General features: G+C 34.2%; 2 protein-coding genes across 2 annotated transcripts; both read left to right on the top strand.

Annotated features, from left to right (window-relative positions):
- The first annotated feature begins 1,470 nt into the window (after window positions 1-1,470).
- LOC118039902 (chaperone protein dnaJ 15) lies at window positions 1,471-8,761 on the top strand. The gene is made up of 11 exons (XM_035046735.2): window positions 1,471-1,990; window positions 3,070-3,193; window positions 3,772-3,854; window positions 4,031-4,142; window positions 4,223-4,327; window positions 4,457-4,507; window positions 6,957-7,046; window positions 7,164-7,272; window positions 7,357-7,505; window positions 7,591-7,644; window positions 8,232-8,761. The coding sequence occupies exons 1-11, from the start codon at window positions 1,857-1,859 to the stop codon at window positions 8,442-8,444; spliced, it is 1,224 nt and encodes a 407-aa protein (XP_034902626.1). The 5' UTR covers window positions 1,471-1,856; the 3' UTR covers window positions 8,445-8,761.
- Window positions 8,762-17,485: 8,724 nt separating this feature from the next.
- LOC118039903 (zinc finger protein GIS3) lies at window positions 17,486-18,217 on the top strand. The gene has a single exon (XM_035046736.2). It carries the CDS (start codon window positions 17,486-17,488, stop codon window positions 18,215-18,217), a length of 732 nt encoding a protein of 243 aa, XP_034902627.1.

Genomic DNA, 18,217 nt, shown 5'->3' with positions numbered 1-18,217 from the left:
AATTACCATAATTTTAAAACCCGGTCCGAGACCCTGCCGACCTGAGGTAGGGCTGAACATTTTTGGTTTGATCTGGTTTTGAACCAAAATAAACAATTAAACTGAATTTTTTTTTTAATTTTTTAAATCGAACTGAACTGAAACCAGTTTAAACCGATTAATTTCGATTCGGTTAGTTTCGGTTTTTTTTTCTTCCAAACTGATTCAAACCCAATGATCCTCTCTACTTCTCTTGCAGCCTTGTACAATATATCCCAAGTTGCTGGAGGTGAAGACCCATTCGGGCTTCCACGACTAGACCCTTGTCTACAACCGCATCTGCGTCCAATTACACATAGCATTGATTGAAGCAATCTAGACATAACCACTATGCAAATCAGGCAAAAAACCTAAGACCTGAAAAACATAATCACAAAAACCAAAGCAGGTTGTCCTACTTTAAAAAGAAACATAAAGGAAGCAATACCTTAGTCTTTTTGGTGTTGCAAGGGAGGTCGTTTCTCTTGAAATCATCTTCAAGGGTGGAGTGAGCCATTTGACGAGTTAACCTAGCTAAGTAATCTTCTTCGTCACTCTCTATCTCAATAGAGCCAACCACAGACTCAACAGGAGAATTAAGATCCAAAAAAAAAAAACCCAAAGGAACAAAATCTATAAGGAAGGGGAGGAAAATCAAAGCAGAATAGAGAGTAAAGTGAGAGAGATGCAGAGAAGGGAGAGGGGGCAGTTGATAGTTGAATGTTATTCTAGGGTTAGAAAACATTTTATTTATACTTTTTGTTTTTTTAAGTGCTGGCTGGTTGAACAAGTCCGGTTTGGTTCAATCGGTTTCAGACTTTAGAAACCGAAACCGAACCAGAATTTTTTTATGATTTTTTAATCAGTTAATTCGTTTTTTTTCAGTTTGATTTTTTCGGTTTTCTCGGTTTATCGATTTTTTTGCTCATCCTTAACCTAAGGCTGGAACTAGGTTAGATTGAAGAAAAAACAGGGGAAGAAAAAACTCGATATAACCCGGTTGACCCGGCAACCTGGTCAAAAACCTTGTTGTAACCCGTTGACTTTTTTTTTTTTTTTTTTTACTAAAACGATGTCATTTTGAATTTTTTTTTTTAAAAATTGACCCGGGTGACTCGGTTAAAACCTGATAATCCGGTCAAAATGCGGAACCCGTGTCTTGAATCGGATTGACTACCAAATCGGATCTAAAAACTATGGAATTACATCCTCTGTACATGTTTTAAGACATTTTATTAACATTCAGTCATTTTTATATAAAAAAACGTGGAACCAACTTAAAAGAACAAACCATTATTGCATGAACGTTCATTAATTAGAATATTACTTAATTAATTAATAATGTGGTAATCAAATATCTATAGAGATTTCACTAATCCAACAGCTCGCACCTTGCTTGTTTGTTGTGGAAAAATAGTAAAAACTGACTATTCTTACATCGAAAGGTACTCTTACTATACGACCCCAAAGAAAAAAAAAAGATAATAAAAATCAATGAGCGAATGTAATTGAATTGAAGCAGAAGTAAAAATAGAAAAGGATTATTATTATTATCATTAAATGTATCTGGATCTTTTGTAATTCCTATTATTATTTTTATATTAGCAATTTGGCTTTCGTTTTCCTCGAGAGAGAAGGAAACTGATTAGGGATCCAAAACTTGGCTTGAATTCTGTGCTTCTTTTTATCAATTAGGTTTTTGCAGATTCAAAGCAGAGTAAGTAAACCCCGCTCTCTTGAATACTGTATACAAAGAAAGAGGGAAGAGTTTTTGCATTTTATTTTTAAGAGCAGAAGAAGAAAAGAGAAGACAGTCTGAAGGGCAAGTTGGTGGAGAGATGGATTCGAAGAAGACAGAAAGTACATCAGCACCGCCGCCAGTCCTTAGAAAAGACCCATATGAAGTGCTGTCGGTATCAAGGGATTCTACTGATCAGGAGATTAAAAGTGCTTATAGAAAACTTGCTCTCAAGTATGCCCTTTCTTTGTTACTACTATACTATTCAATTTTTTGTTTTGATTTTCTTGTTGTATGTGATTTCTGAGCTAATAATGGGCACTGCTAGTTTGCGATTTCTGACTTAAATCTGTTTCCTTGAACCATGCTTGAATACAGCATTATGTAAATTTACCCGACCGAATTTGTTGTTGTGTTGGTGCTCCTATCGCATAATTAAGTGACAAAATTGGAATCAGAACAGTGGGAGCTGATTTATGAACAGTATATTATCAGATCCCCCCCCCCCCGCGCGGAAAGATAGCAGCTCCATGAGCTGGAATTTCATTTTAAGCATGCGAATAAATTGAATAATCTATGAGTATGATGCATTCAGGTTGTGTGGGGACTGTTTGGTTGCTATGGGAGTCATTGCGTCCCAATGTGTGCTCTACTTACAGTCTTACGCTATCATCCAAAATGGGTTTCGTAAATGCAGGCCACCAGCCTGATTAAAGGTGGGAAGTTGAGGTTAATGAATTGATGAAATTGCTTTCCCTTGATTTTTCCATCCTGGCAAATGAACCAGGTTACAAATGGTCCTTCCTTTTCACCCCACCTCTTGCCTTCATTTCCTTTCGTCTTCTACTAAAACGGAGTACCGGGCTGCTTTTAACTGTAAAATGCTTGGCCTTAGAAATTGTACATGTTGACCCTTATTGGCGTTTTCAGATATATTGAAAATCGAGTTCCACTCGATTAACATTTCGAATCTATATATCCACATGATATAAATGGAATAAGATAATAACAAAGTCCTATAGATTCTTTTCACTGTTTAGACAATGTGATAATGAAAAGATGCTTTGGAATTCCATAAGAAAGAGAATCTATACATCTCATCATCAAATCCTTTCTTATATTCTCTTTTAGATAAGTGGAAATTTTTTTTGGCAAATTCCACAAGTCCTTCTCTTTTGCAAGATCTTTCATGCTCGTTGCATAACATCCCATTTTTGTTGTATGGTAATCATTTGTTAAATGACAAGGTTGTTGGTCAATATTGATTCAACCTGCGTACAATCTTGCGTTAACTAAGAATTATACTTGGACAGGTATCATCCAGATAAAAATGCCAGTAATCCTGAAGCTTCAGAGCTTTTCAAGGAGGTTACATATTCCTACAGTATATTATCTGACCCTGAGAAGAGAAGGCAATATGACAGTGCAGGTTTTGAGGTGCTTTTTTGTAGCTGCCTCTCTGTCTCTGTAATTCTGTTCTATATTTTCAATGTGAAATGTTTAGTGCTCCATGTTGTGAAAAATGATACTGGATAGAGTAGCTTGATTAGCCTTTTTGTGCAGTTCGCATTAAACTGGAACTACCCTATGGGAGTTATAAAAGACATCAATCAGGATCACTACGGCACACTTTATAAAGTGCTGAAATTACCAAAAATAGGAATGACCAGTGAAAACTAAAAGATAACAATAAATAGAGGTGCAGCACCAAGACAAATAAACTTGGTAATAGCTTTCTCTTGGTCATATTTGCAGTCCCACTTTGCGTGCTTCTGGTTTCCAAGGGATGTCAGGGCATTCATTTACTTTTTCCTGCCAGTTCTGAATAATTGCATTTTTTTGCACTACATAATGTTTCATGTTAACCCTCTCTAGAGTTATTAACTTGTCAATTCATACAAGCTGGAATGATATTTGATCTTATTTTCTGTCTTCTCTTAATGTTTGCATGTTATGTGTTTTATTTATGGTGACTTGTCCTAATTTTTTGGACTTCTATAATCATTTCTAATCAGGCTCTGGATGTTGAAAGTGTGGACATGGAAATTGATTTGTCAAATCTGGGAACTGTCAATACTGTGTTTGCTGCATTATTCAGGTAATTTGAGTTGGAAGTATTTGGATATTGTATTCTTTTTTTGGTTCAAAGGAGAGGTTCGAACCCAAGACCTCTTGATGGGAAAGGAACACTGATGCCAGTTGAATTACATCTCCTTGGCTATTGTATTCCTTTTTTTTTAACTGTTTTTAAGTTTCCTATTCTGTTGTGTATAGCAAGCTTGGTGTCCCAATCAAGACTACAATTTCTGCTAATGTTCTTGAAGAAGCTCTCAGTGGAACTGTCACAGTCAGACCCCTCCCTGTCGGTACATCAGTTAGTGGGAAGGTACTTGTGATGTTTATGTTTGGTATAAGTTATAACCATACACTTTCATTTTTATTGACCTGTTTTGAGCTTAATTGCAGGTGGACAAACAATGTGCCCACTTCTTTGGCGTGACAATAGATGAGCAACAAGCTGAGGCAGGGCTTGTTGTGAGAGTAACTTCAACTGCACAAAGCAAATTTAAGGTTATTTGAGTTCCAAGTGCAATGAATATTAGGAGTTTTGGGTCCCATGCTCCACTACTTTATATCTGCTTCCACTACTGTTCTTTATGCAAATATAACAAGCTTTGTATTGCATTTCTTGATTTGCAGTTGCTTTATTTTGAGCAAGAAGCTAATGGTGGCTATGGTTTGGCCTTACAGGTACTATTATTTTCTTGCACTCCTTTATGTTTATAGTTTGTATTTCTTAAAGGAAAAAAAATCTTTAAAGTTTTGGACTGTTGTGTTATTTGATAAAATTATGAATGAAGGCTTAGAGAACTTTTGTGCTGTTTTAGCTTTAATTGCCATATTTTCTCCATAAAGTAAGTATGAATGAAGTTTTGTACCTTTATTCATGGTATGACAACATTTTGTTTGTTTATTGCCATATCTTTACTGCTTAACATGACTTTGGATGGCAATGTTGCTTATTCTTATGATGAGGGCTTGTTGTTATGACTTTTTTTTTCCAGTTACTACCTGTTAAACCATCCAAGTTCCAAAACAACTCTTCAAATTCTATATCACTGCACCCTGAATATCAATTTCCAACCACTTAAAATGCACCTTTTGAGGTTTTGAATCTCAATTTTTGCAAACATAATAATGTAAATTTGTAGTTTCAGGCAGCAAAAGTTAATTTTTAATCCATTCTCACCAGTAAATATACCAAAACAGATTATACGTTTTCAAACTAACAAATACTAAATAATTTATATAATAAGATGAAAAGAGAGATTTAAAGAAGAGTCAGAGATGTGGAGAGAAGAGAGGAAAGAAGAAACAGAGAGGAACATACAGCTTCCTAATGAAGTTAGAAGTTCAAAGTTGTTTATTAGGCAAGTTGTACCAACAATAGGGCTATCCTCTGTATATGGATTTCCTGTCTAGCTGTTATGTAGTATTGCTGACATGTAATGGTGGATCGATGTGGGGCTTTAGTGAACGACTCATAGCTACTTGATTTTATGGTGGTGAAGGTGAGCCTTGAAAGTGTCTTTATAAAGCTTTGAGATTGTGTGGACAATATGCATCAGAGGTTGCATATTACGATTCACCATAAGAAAATCACAGATTGAATTCAATGGATTATTGGATTCCTTGAGCTCTTGGGTAAGGTGATTCCTTATTGAATTTAATGGATTATTTTTTTCCCACAACATATATTCTTTTTGGCTCTTCTCTTAGCAATCAGTGAGGAAAAGAAATGTGCCAAAAGAGTGTCTACCTCATGTATACTCCTTGGAAGCCAAAAGGGTTGTACTTACAATCTAGTTCATCTCTCTCCTATCTGATTAATTATGAGAGCATCAGGAAGCACCCCAAAGGAGGATGTGGGGGTTCATTAAACAGTAGTACTAACTTGTGGATGATAAAGGTGTTGATCATCATAAATTTGTCTTGGACACGTGTGAATGGCATTCTCTTAGTCAGGAAGATAATCGTGGCTTGAACATTTGGTGATGAGCTCCTTCTATCAGATGACTTGGGCACATCTTCATAATTGTTTTGATGTTCTTTCTCTTGCAGTGATACTTTTTTTCTAATAATGTTTGTTGCATTTTGCTGCTGAATGACCTTTGATATTTAGGGTGAAATTCTTTATGTTGGAAGTTTCAAATTGAGGCTTAGTCAAGTAAAAGAAATGGCTAACAGGAAAAAAGGCAATATTCTTCCCAAAAAATTGTTTTAGACTGAAACATTTGATCTCAACCACCACCTTCCAATAGTGTAGCATATATTTGAAGGCTGTTTAGAGATTCTTGGGATGGCTTTATCCTTTACTAAGGATTATAAATATCTTTGAAAAAGTTTGGCTTAGCATTTCCTGTGTGTTGAACGGTACATGCTTAATTTGATCAGTTTTTTTGGTCAAGGTTAATTGCTTTGTGGTCAAGTGAGTTTGTCAAGCTGCTTTGCGATTATAATCCAGAGAGAGAATAGATAGCATATAAGTGTTGCTACATGGGTGCCAAACTTCCTGTATCTTTATTGTTTTATGTCTCTTCTTTTACTTCCTGTTTTGACAATTTCAGGTATCAGAGTGCCTAGGACTTCATGTCATATGATGAACTGATCTTGGTTATGGCAAACATTTCATTAGCCTTGTCCCTTTACATCCCTTACCTGCTGTTTAATGCTACTATTTTATCTTGCATTTGGACTTTTGTGTAATTTAACGAGGAAAATCTAGAAATTTCTTGTCTTTCTAAATAAGGATATGAGGAGCATATTATGTCAAACATCACGAGTTTGGTAACTAGATTGTAGTTGCCTCATTTCTTATGAACTTATTTTAGTTGTTCAAATGCAAAGATATTGCTTATTCATTTCAGATTTCCCAGGATGTTCAATTTGAGTTCCATGATTACCTTGGTATCAATGACATCTCATCCTAGCATTTAACAACTGTTAGGATTTATGAAATTTCCATTTCTTATGATAATGTGCTCCCTGGAAAATCTTATCACCCTAGCGTATTTGCTTGGGCCACTTGACATGTATTTGAATTGAAATCAGTCACAATCTAGTGGTGTCATAATCAACACATCTCTATTGACTCACTTGTGGATTCCACAAAACTAACTATATTACCATCTCTGTACAGGAAGATAGTGAGAAGACTGGCAAGGTGACATCCGTAGGGATGTATTTCTTACATTTTCAAGTGTACAGAATGGATTCAACTGTGAATGCGGTATGAGGTTCCATCCTGTTACATAATTTTTTTCCTTGTCATTTTACTTTGGTGGATATTACTTTTTTTCTCTTATGTGGCTGAAGTGATCTTTTTCTACACAATGGTGCTCTGCAGTTAGCTATAGCTAAGGATCCCGATGCTGCTTTCTTTAGAAGGTTGGAAGGTCTTCAACCTTGTGAAGTTTCAGAACTGAAAGCTGGGACTCATATATTCGCTGTTTATGGTTGGAATTATTTTGTGTCTTTTGAGTATGGATTAGCTGTCTTGCAGAATTTATATCGGTCTGACATTCACTGAATTTTGTCAGGAGATAATTTTTTCAAGACTGCTAGCTACACCATTGAGGCACTTTGTTCAAAGACTTACGAAGATACCACAGAGAAGCTCAAGGATGTTGAGGCTCAAATTCTTAGAAAAAGAAATGAGCTACGCCAATTTGAGACAGAGTACAGAAAGGTAGAATCTGCTTCTATTGATGTGCCTTCTATCACTATTTGCTGATGCCCATTTGTCCTTGAAATTCACTTACGATGTTTTGTAGGCTTTGGCACGCTTCCAGGAAGTAACCAACAGATACAGCCAGGAAAAGCAATCTGTATGTTATGAAACCTCGATGTCTCTTGTCAGATGGTGTTTTTCTACATGTTTGCAATATCTGCCTTCTAACTTGATAAAATACAACTGCTATACTTGTGCATGCATATACGTATTCTATGTATTGTAGATTTGCTCTGAATTGTTTTCCGGAGCTGGGTTATTTACAAGAGGAGAACAAGATCATCTCGTCATACTGCAACATTTACCTTAGATATACTCTTTACTCACTTCAGAAAAGATATGTTATATGATAAATGAAAGGCGAAATGTTTCACAATAAGGAATATTAAGTGATGGTAGCTTCTTATTCTTAGACTATTTTTGTTTATGAGGTGCACCACGTAAACAAACAGTCGTAAACTTCTTGCCGCCTGCAAGTTCTGAAAAAGCTTTCTGTTTAAATCTGTTTTCCCTGCCAACTTAGTATTTGATATCTGTGATAACGGAACTCAAGTATTGTTTTCTTTATCATGGTTGAATCATAGCTGGCATAGATTACTCTGGTTCTGTATCTTCTGGTCACACTTTATGCTAAGGGTAAATGTTCTTTTTGTTTGGCTGACCTCATCATTTTGGTTGCTGCAGGTAGATGAGCTGCTGAAACAGCGGGATAGCATACACGCCTCTTTCACCGTAACCAGGACGGTGAGCTACTTAAGTAATGGAAGTACGAGCAAACTTCTTGGTGATGATTCAAAAGCCGGGAGTCCAGTGGAAGATGGAATCTCTGATGGAAAGGATAAATCATCCAAAAAGAAATGGTTCAACTTGAACCTTAAAGGGTCCGAAAAGAAGTAGGACTTCAAAAGGTATTTAAATGATTTTGTATTGTTTCGAGGGATTTGACTGGATATCCATTATTGGATTGAAGTACTTGGCCCATCCACTTAGCACGCAGGGACTTGCGCCTTATACTTTTTGTTTGATATTTTTTTCCTCTTTAGGTTTTACTGAGGTGGTTTATTAATGGCTTTCTCTGATATGTATCTGTAATTTTCATAGTTTGTATGTAACAGTATGTATAGTTTTAGTTCAAATTCGCCCATCTTCCTAGTTAATGTAAAACCTGAACATTTGCTGTATTGCATCCAGTGAAATAAAACTTTTTTTTTTTTCAAATTGTTTTTTTTTTTGGAGATATTAAAATATTATTTTTATTTTTAAAATTTTATTTTTGATATTAGGATAAAAAAAATTTTAAAATATAATTTAAAACTAAAATAAATATTTCTTTTAAAATATATAGATTGCTGAACAGAGCCGAAGTAAGTCGGTTTTACTTTATTTTTTTTGTTATTATATATATATATATATAGGAATGGTTTTTCATAATTTATCTAAACATAAATGACGATTTGATCATTCAATTGTATCTGACCGGTGACTAGATGTTCAACTACTTCGATCATGTTCATACTTCTAAATAAATATATTATATATTTCCTCGAATGAAGACCATCTGCAGGCGTTTTCTGTAACATTGTATTTAAAACTTCTGTATATGTCGGAAAAATTCTCTTCTCATCACTAATACAAACAAATATGTCAGTGTAATTTTGAAACAATTGTGAAAACACAAAATTGTACTATTTTATCTGGAAAAGCAACAGGAATGAAATTTCATCAGCGATGACTTTACAACGAGCTTCCGCTGCCAATTTATAGTACTTCCGGACGGAATTTCTTTTTTTTTTTTTTTACCAGAAATGGCTTTGCTTAATCAATGAAATGTCGTCAAGTGATGTCTTTCCGAACGAGATATCTTATTTTCGTCAGGAAAGCGTCTTGTATAAAACAGTTATATTGATGACGAACTCTTTTCTGACAAAATAATCTGGGGGAAACTTGTTCGACGAAATAAGGTACACTTGTCATAGAAAAGCATATTTAAAAAGTCTACGAATGCCATTATAAGGATAAATTCAATCGAAATCATTTTCATTGATGGAAGGTTAGCAACATGAGATGTATTGAGCTTGGCACGTCATATGATTGCCTGAAGGTTGGTTCAAATGTCGAGGTCGATGCGTTCTCAAAGAGACATCCCAATAATTGTGATTAGGATTTTACCAGAAGGTATCAAATTCAGAATTAGGAATGCACACAAATTTAGGGATTGGAGAGGGGGCACTCCGTGTGTATAGCCAGAGCCAGTTAAGCCCTGAGAAAGAGTATGCTATAAGCTTAGTTGCTACATTAATCTTAAGAAACAAATGGTTTAGAATCAACTTAAGTATTATCTCTTCAATTTATTACTAAGTACCTCCAATTCTATTGCTCAAATCCGTATCCGGCGCCTATTTTTGTTACTGATTTGACAGTCGAAAGTAGTCAAATGACTAATTAGTTGTTTTCTTAAACATATATACAGACACGAAGCTATAATTTACTCTCGGTGTAAATTAAAAAATAATCTGCGACGATCATGGAGTAATACGCAGAACAGGACCATCTTAGGTTATCAGTTTAAGACAAATAGTATAGAAACATGACTTGATGCGCACAACACAACGAACATGAACTCCATAACATCAAAGTTCTTGTCTCGACCTGTACGTGTTGAATTAAAAACCAATAATTTGCAGCTGTGGTAATTAGATTCTTGTATCTACTTGGATTTTTCCAACTGACAGATTCCTCGAGTGCTCAAGGATTGTTTAAGGGTACGTGAGGGTATTTGTTATAATAAGCACACAGGACAGTTATGAACTGCTTGAACCCATCTTCCTTTGTGTTTATGTTTTTTTTTTCTTCTTCTGTTGAACCCTTATTTAGAGACCAAGTCCCACAAGCGCACTCATAAACTTATAAGTTATAGCAAAGAACTCGATGAAATCCAATATTTATTAAGATAGATTCCCTGGTTCAGTCTTGTGTAGGTTTCTGAATTTCTTGTTGCCTTTTTTACACGTGGTATGTTTTGAAATTAACAATTATATATTGAGATGTTTTTCAATTTTCTAAAAAAAATAGAAAACATGCGTTTTCAAAAAAAAAAAATCATTGTTTTTTAAACTTTTCGTTTCTTAAAAAAAAAGAAGTAAATGCAATGTAAATTCCCCACTTGCTCCTTTTGATGATACAACATGATAATTCTATTTCACAACTACAACGTGGGCACATTGTAATAGATGGACCATGCTATATAAGTGTGATTATTTATTTAAGTAGCGAGAATTGCGCATAGACTAGCTAATTACTACACAATACAAGGGACAAAAACTTTAATATAAAAGAATTAACTGATGAACTATAAGTTCTTGTCATGTCATGTGCTCCAACCCCACGGCTTTGGGCTGGATGCCGTATGGTATGTTCGTGTAGCCGTCTAGTGTCTCGCTTTTTTAGAAACCAGAGCACAATTATTTTATCTCATTGATTGACCGAAGTTCTCTACATCCAAACTTATTTCACTGGCTTCTATTTCCTAGACAAAAAAAAAAGAAAAAAAGAACGAAAATCAGACACAAAAGCTTGATGGGATTCATATAGCAATCATTTATTTCCTTAAAACGGCAGCCCTTCTAGACGATAGTCGAAGCATAAGTGCTTAATATCATGTTAACAGTATGATTAATTTTAAAATTTGGTTTTAGTAAGATAGGCGAAGAAAGGGTCACCTCACATGACATAAAGCTAACTCCACTCCACCACACTCCTACTTTTCCTACCTAGTTTTTAAATGAGGTAGGTACTAGGTAGTATCACTTGGAATACATGGAAGGGTTGATGGTGATGCGTTAAGAATTTATTTTAAAATAATATTGTTTTATTTTTATATCAATTCATTCAAATAATTAAGAAATATAAAAAGAAATTCAAAATTATTTTAAAAATATTAATGCTACACCGCAACCACAATACAAAAAAAAAAAAAACCGTATTTATTAAATCATAGGCACAATGTTTGGGATTGTTTGAAAGAAGAAAAGAAAAGGTATGAACATATCCATGAAAAGGGATTTCCAACTTGAAAACCAAGTCACATTGGGTCTATCTTTCTATCCTTTATGGATGCTTCCAAAGTAATGGTTGCGAAAGGGAACAAGGATGATTAGAAAGTTAATGGAGTTCTAACATGATAGGATCATGTCTGAAATAATCCTTCGCTAATAATGTTTTTTATACAGACTCATTGGTTAGTTTTCTCTGATAAGCACTACTTTGGTGGGCCATCTACATGATTCGGGTGATCTTATATGATAATATCGGCATCCCTTCAATCAACCAGCAAAGTAAGCAGGAAGAGGACAGGTGTTGATGAAGGAAGAGGTCTGATTGGACAATCCTTTCACCACCCTAGCTGCCTAAGGCCCAGGCCCTACTGCTGCTCAAGACTCTCTCCTGTGGGCCCATTGACACCCATGTGGTCCCCATCCTAGGTGTGTCCCACCAAAAGTTTGTTCAAAGAGGGCGAGGCCAATTAGATTCACCCTCACATGCGTCACCCTCCATCAGTGGAGAAATCCTTGTGCCTATGCTAACCCACCCATCTTGACAATTCATATACAATCCCTTCCTTAACCAAGGCCGCCTCCCTTCCACGCATCTTCTCTCTATTATTCATGCTTTTGCTAGGCCTCAATAATTATTTTTTTAGGGTTTGTCCTTTATTCGTATATATTAACTTGATTAGAATAGATATTTTTTTTTTCATTTTTTTTTTATCTATATCAGTATCATTTAAGTTTTCTTAGCGTCCAAGACGATATCATCTGATCTTTTTTTAATAAATTAAAATATCATTATCTTGAATAAACTAGATTCACCTGTTAGCTTGTGAGTTGGAACCCAAACCTAATTATAGCTATGGTGCTATCCAGACTTGAGGTTTCTGCTGCTCATGGTTTTGCGAGCCCTCAAATCACAACATGGAAATTGAAAAATCCTTTAAAGTGTCATTTTTATCATTGTTTTTTGTAATCATTAACCTTTCAATGATGAAAGACTGTATATCAACAAGTATAACCTACTCCTGTTTATTAATGAAATTAATTAGATATGATTTTAAAGAATTATATATCTGACGTATAAATTTTAAAATTTATTTATAACTTGTCTCTTCATCAATTCCATGTTTTTTTTTCCTTGTTGAAAACATTGAATGGAGGAATTAAATGGTAGATAAGACGGAAGTTTGGAAGGCATTTTTTGAAGAAAAAAAAACTAATAGATTAATTTTGATAAACTCCATGAAGGAAGGTAAGAAGTTAAATCATAGCATTACCAGCGGTTGAAATATTCACCGGGCACAGGTGCTGGTCCCAGCAATCATCCATACATGGCAACTCTTTAACCTTTATGAGTATGACTACTCATATTTTAGTTGAGAAGCATGCTTTTGTACATTTTATTTTCAAAGTGACAAGTACTTACTCCTCGAGCCCCCGTGGTCTGGGTGTGGGTGGTGGTGGTTAGGGGTCCAACCTCTGGTTTTTTCCTAACCTTCCTGGGATTAAGAAAGACCTCGAAAAGACATCATTGGATCCATTATCGTTCTTAGTAAATAGTTGATGTTTTTTAAAATTGATTTTTGAGTGTTTTTTTAATGGTTTTGATGTGATGATGTTAAAAATTAAAAAATATTTTTAATTAAAAATACCATATTACTATACACAAGCAAAGACGATCAGGTTTAGGAAACCATTATTCTAAGCTAACAGAGATTCCAGTCTATCTGTATTATAATTATATTTAAATCTTCTTAATGTCATCAAACAACATTTAAGCCCCGTTTTAGGGATTTCATTAAACATAGCGGGCCCCGCATAGAACTATTCACCAACGGGTCATCACAACTATCCCATCAGATCCTAAACCTTCCTTATATATCTCAGTAGTTAATTATAAACTAGATAAGATGAAAAGGAATCCTTGGTTAATTTAAAAAAGGAGAAAAGGAATCGACAAAGCCATATATGTAGTTTCTCTTACAAGTAAAACACAAGCACAGATTTATATAACTTATATTTTGTAGTGAAAATTAAGTTTTTCATGCCCACACGTATCTAAAGATCTTTACGACATCTATTTTAAAGTCTGTAAAAAAAATAATTATTTATGCTCTCATTCAAGTGGGTTATTAGACAAATCAGATAAATCTCTCTCTCTCTCTCTCTTGTAGTTTTAATTATTATAGGATAGATTTTTACGTATAAAATAAATAAAAAAAACAGATGATTTTAGCTTTTATAAAGTCAAATTAAGTTTAAAACACAATTATACATGAAATTCAATGTAAGAAATAAGAATTATTTAATTAACAAAACGATGTTTTTCTAAACAGCTAGTTAGAAAAAAAAGTTTACCTCCAAACAAACGGTACTTTCTTATTGAGATTCGGAGAGATCTCTCTGGAATAAATAAAACAATATAGCAAAGAAGATTTCAACGTCAATCACGCAAACATCCTTAACCTTATTCACCATCATCAGCAGCTAGCACGTAATGACAGGGCCACATGATATATAGTTGTAAGCACCTGAACATTCATTTTCGTTCAATTCATATTTGTTTTTTCACCCACCTAGCCAGTCCCGTGAAGTTTCTTGTTTATTTGTTATATATATATATATATATATATATATATATATATATATATATATATATATATATATGTACACAGTGTGCTTGGCCTCTCAAATAAGTTAAAGCAACTAGCTAGACCTAAAGCTAGATCTCCAGCTTCTCATGTTGACTTCAATTCACTAAAAAAACTTCCACCACCATCGCAAGTGGGGGGAGAGAGATAGAGACAGATAGAGCCGAGGGATGAGAGCGGAGGAGACATAACAGTGAGAGAAAAAGTTACATGTATATATCATGTGAAACATGCGTATCTAATGCTACGTATGCAGGACAAGTGAGATGGTGACACGTGGGCCATGAAGAAGTGATTAGTGTGGGACTTTGATATGTGGTGTTACTTAGATCTTGAATGTATCTAGTTGTTTTTACGACATGGATCCTATGATGCATGTATTTAATATGTTGCATGCAAGGGTCAGTGTTTTGACTTCTGAAGTGGTGGTGGCTGGTTGGGTGTGCGTCTCGGCTCCTGAGATTGAGCCAAGGCATGCAGTAGCTTTGGACTCGAGAGAGAGAAAGATGGGCCAAAGGGCTAAAAATGGAAACAAAAGACATGTCAACGGTCGAAAGACGAGTTATGTTTTGCAAAATTTGAGGGTTTTTTTTTTTTTTAATTTTTATATAGAATATTTAGGCTAGCTTGTATATATCTTAATTAATTTTAATTAATTTTAAAATTAACAATAAGATAAATTTTCAGTAACCATTAATATTAGAAATTACAAGTTTCATGATAGCAAATCTTAATTTGGACATTTGATGGCAATAAATTAAAATTACAAAAGTGCCAGATCCTTAAAAGATGATTAACGATATGGTTATAATTGAGTGCAAATTTTCTTTAAAGAAAGTTTAATCAAAGTAATGGAGAAGACGGCATCAACATTATATATAGTAGAAATTACGGTACATGTGCCACGTACGAAGTGCTTACTCAGGACTTGTCCACTATGGGAGTTGAGTGTTAAGTGTAGCCAATAAATTAAAAGTCTATACATAGTTGATCAAACCAATTTGTTAACTTGTAATTGGTCTCCTTAACTATACTTTTCATCATCACTGAATTGAAAGCTAGTGGTCCAGATCATCTGTGCACAGTTTTCTAACCTAATAATCTTATATATATATATATAGAGCAAAAATCACAGTTCTCATCATCGATAATAAGTTTCCTCGTTGCAGAACTTAAATAGAGCAAAAAATACTCCGAGGAATCTCTCTGTGCATGATAACATATCTTGGCTCGAGGGGGGTGCTACGGAGTCTTATTGTCTTGGAAGATAACTAGATAGCTTGTCTGCGAATCTATCTGATTTTTTTTTAAGCATAAAAAACAATAATTTAGTGCTGTAAATGTTTTTATTTTTTAAATAACAGCTCCACATCATAAAAGGAGAATGAAAAAAAATACCGAAGATAAAATTTAAAAAAAAATGAAGGAAAAAAAAAATACTAGCAAACCCAAGTAATGAAATTGAAAGACAATCAAGATTATAAATTTAATGATGAAATGAAAAACAAATTAAAATTTAATAAAGGTATAAAGAATTAAAATTTAAAAATAAAAGATTAAGGATCAAAACCTAAAATACCATCAAATATTGAATTGAATGGTCCAAATTGAAAATTTCTAAGTCCACAAATTTACAAAAGAATTCAAAATAAAAATAAAAATCAATTAAGTGAGGATAAAATTAAAAAAAATCATAATATAACATTTGATGCTCAAAAAGCTTGCCTGACAAGTTGACTCGTGACGTGGGAAACTCGAGGTTTAGGCCGACCTAGGTCTTAAAAGTAATTGAAACAAATTATAAAAAACAATTGATGGTAACATGTTTTTTTTTTTTTTAAAAAAAAAAATGAAAAATCTTATAGGATTTGGGAAAAAAAACATTTTGAGGATGAAACATAAAAAAAATAAGCTAAAAAAGGACAATAAAAACCAAACAAATCTGAACGAACCTTTTAAACTCAAGTTAATCTATTAAATTCACAAACTGTTAGTTAAACTCCTAATATAGACTCAACTAAGAAGCTTAATATAAAAACACATTCAATGTTGAAGGGTGAGAAAATTTAATTTAATTAAAAAATTTATTATTAAAAGAGCAAGATATGACAAATATGACCAAAAAACCGAGGCAATACCAAATCAATTTAATGTTGAATGATAAAATAAATTAATTTATTATAATTTTAAAAAAGGTAGATACAACAAAGATACAAAAGAAGAAGAAGAAACAACTTATTAAATAAAATCATGAATATAAAAGAAAAAATTAATCTTTTAAGACTGCTATTCAGTTCTTTATAAATACTAATTCTTTAAGAATTGTATTTAGTTTATTTAATTCTTTATAAATTTATAATACTAGTTTTTCAAGAACTTTAAATTTTGACGAATAAAAAAGAAAAAAAAATTGTCAAAATAAGTTATAGAGCCAAATATATTCCATAAAGCATGAAAAATAATAAAAAGATAAAAGAAAAATACTAAAATTGATACAAACCACATTACATGAGAGTTCATGTGTGTCAAGACTTTAGTATAAATTAAGTAGAGTGATCGTGCTAATAACATATTAGAAAAATAAAAGACAAGTAAGAATATACATATTCAGAATAAAACTTTAAAAAAAATTCATAATTTTTCTCATATATTTTTTTCAATGCTTAGAATACAAAATAAATGAAAAAAAAATAAAAATATAAAATAAGACTGAAAAATTTTAAGTGTCGTAAAAAATTAAAAAAGAATTCATGAAATCTAAGAGATTTTAATGTATATTTAATATATATAATTATAGATAAAATAAGCTATTTAATTAGCATTATCATGTTTAATTAATCATGAAGGCTAATATTGTTTTCATTGCCCCCACAAAGGGCATTCTTGCAATTTAGCCCTAAAAGTTAACAAAACCTTGGTGTTACGTAATAGAAAGAGAAAAAATTGGTCGAGACAAGTGCAATCCTTTTGGGTCCCGAGTGCTCTTGGTTCGTGTTCCCAAAATACCATCACACTATTTCTTCTCCTTGGGATGTCCGCAACCATCTCTCTATATTTCTCTATTGTATATACTACAGTAGTTTTTTCCTCAAGCTTTTTTTTTTTTTTAATCTTGTATATATACCCCACTCATGCAACAGCTTGCCTTATGCTTCACACCCTCATTCCCCACACCTCTCTCTGATCCGTCTCTCTACAAAGTAAAGAAATCTCTCTGACCTTGTTTGCCGAGCTAAAAATGGCAGAGCTGGACTACGATACAAAACACAACTCAACCACTACGTCTACACGATTAAAACTATTCGGCTTCAACGTCTCCGAAGATGAAGACCTAATAGCTACAACATACTCTCTCAAGTCATCTTCTTGTAATACTCCGGACTCATCCTCTTTCGCTACAGCGACAGCTACAGGAGACAGTAGGAAATACGAGTGCCAGTACTGCTCTAGGGAATTTGCAAACTCACAAGCCCTTGGTGGCCACCAAAACGCACACAAAAAAGAGAGACAACAACTCAAACGAGCTCAAATGCAAGCCACAAGAAACGCAGCTGCAGCTGCCGTTTCCTTTGGTAGAAACCCTATGATCTCTGCCTTCGCTCCTCCTCCGCACCTCCTGGCCCAGGCAGCAGGCCAGGTTGTGGTCCCGGAGGCTTCTCAGTCGTGGGTTTACTTGCCTCGGGCGGCACCACCGTTTCATGTTTCACATGGGAGTGTGTTTCCTAGGGGGGTGGGTGGGAGGGGTGTAGGGAGCTTAACGTATGGTGGTAGTGTAGGGGATTTTGGATTGGCCTCTAGTGGTAGTGGGCCATACCAGCAAGTGCAAAGTAGGGCCCATATTAGCAGGGTCATCGGTGATCTGAATGGGCCTACATCATTGAGCAGGTTCTCTAAAAGTGATGGTGGACCTAGCTTTGATGATAAATTGAGCCTGGACTTGCATCTTAGTCTTTCTCCAGCTGGGCCATGA

This window comes from Populus alba, chromosome 8, assembly GCF_005239225.2.
Source record: "Populus alba chromosome 8, ASM523922v2, whole genome shotgun sequence".
NCBI classification, from domain to species: domain Eukaryota; kingdom Viridiplantae; phylum Streptophyta; class Magnoliopsida; order Malpighiales; family Salicaceae; genus Populus; species Populus alba.
Note: the sequence above shows the minus strand (reverse complement) of the source record. Positions and strands in the feature narration are given on the sequence as shown.

Excerpts from the sequence above, each read along its gene's own strand:
- LOC118039902 (XM_035046735.2), top strand. The coding sequence starts at position 1,857 with ATGGATTCGAAGAAGACAGAAAGTACATCAGCACCGCCGCCAGTCCTT. Across the intron at positions 3,855-4,030 it reads GTGTTTGCTGCATTATTCAG|CAAGCTTGGTGTCCCAATCA; the intron begins GTAATTTGAGTT and ends TGTTGTGTATAG. Across the intron at positions 4,508-6,956 it reads GCTATGGTTTGGCCTTACAG|GAAGATAGTGAGAAGACTGG; the intron begins GTACTATTATTT and ends ATCTCTGTACAG.
- LOC118039903 (XM_035046736.2), top strand. The coding sequence starts at position 17,486 with ATGGCAGAGCTGGACTACGATACAAAACACAACTCAACCACTACGTCT.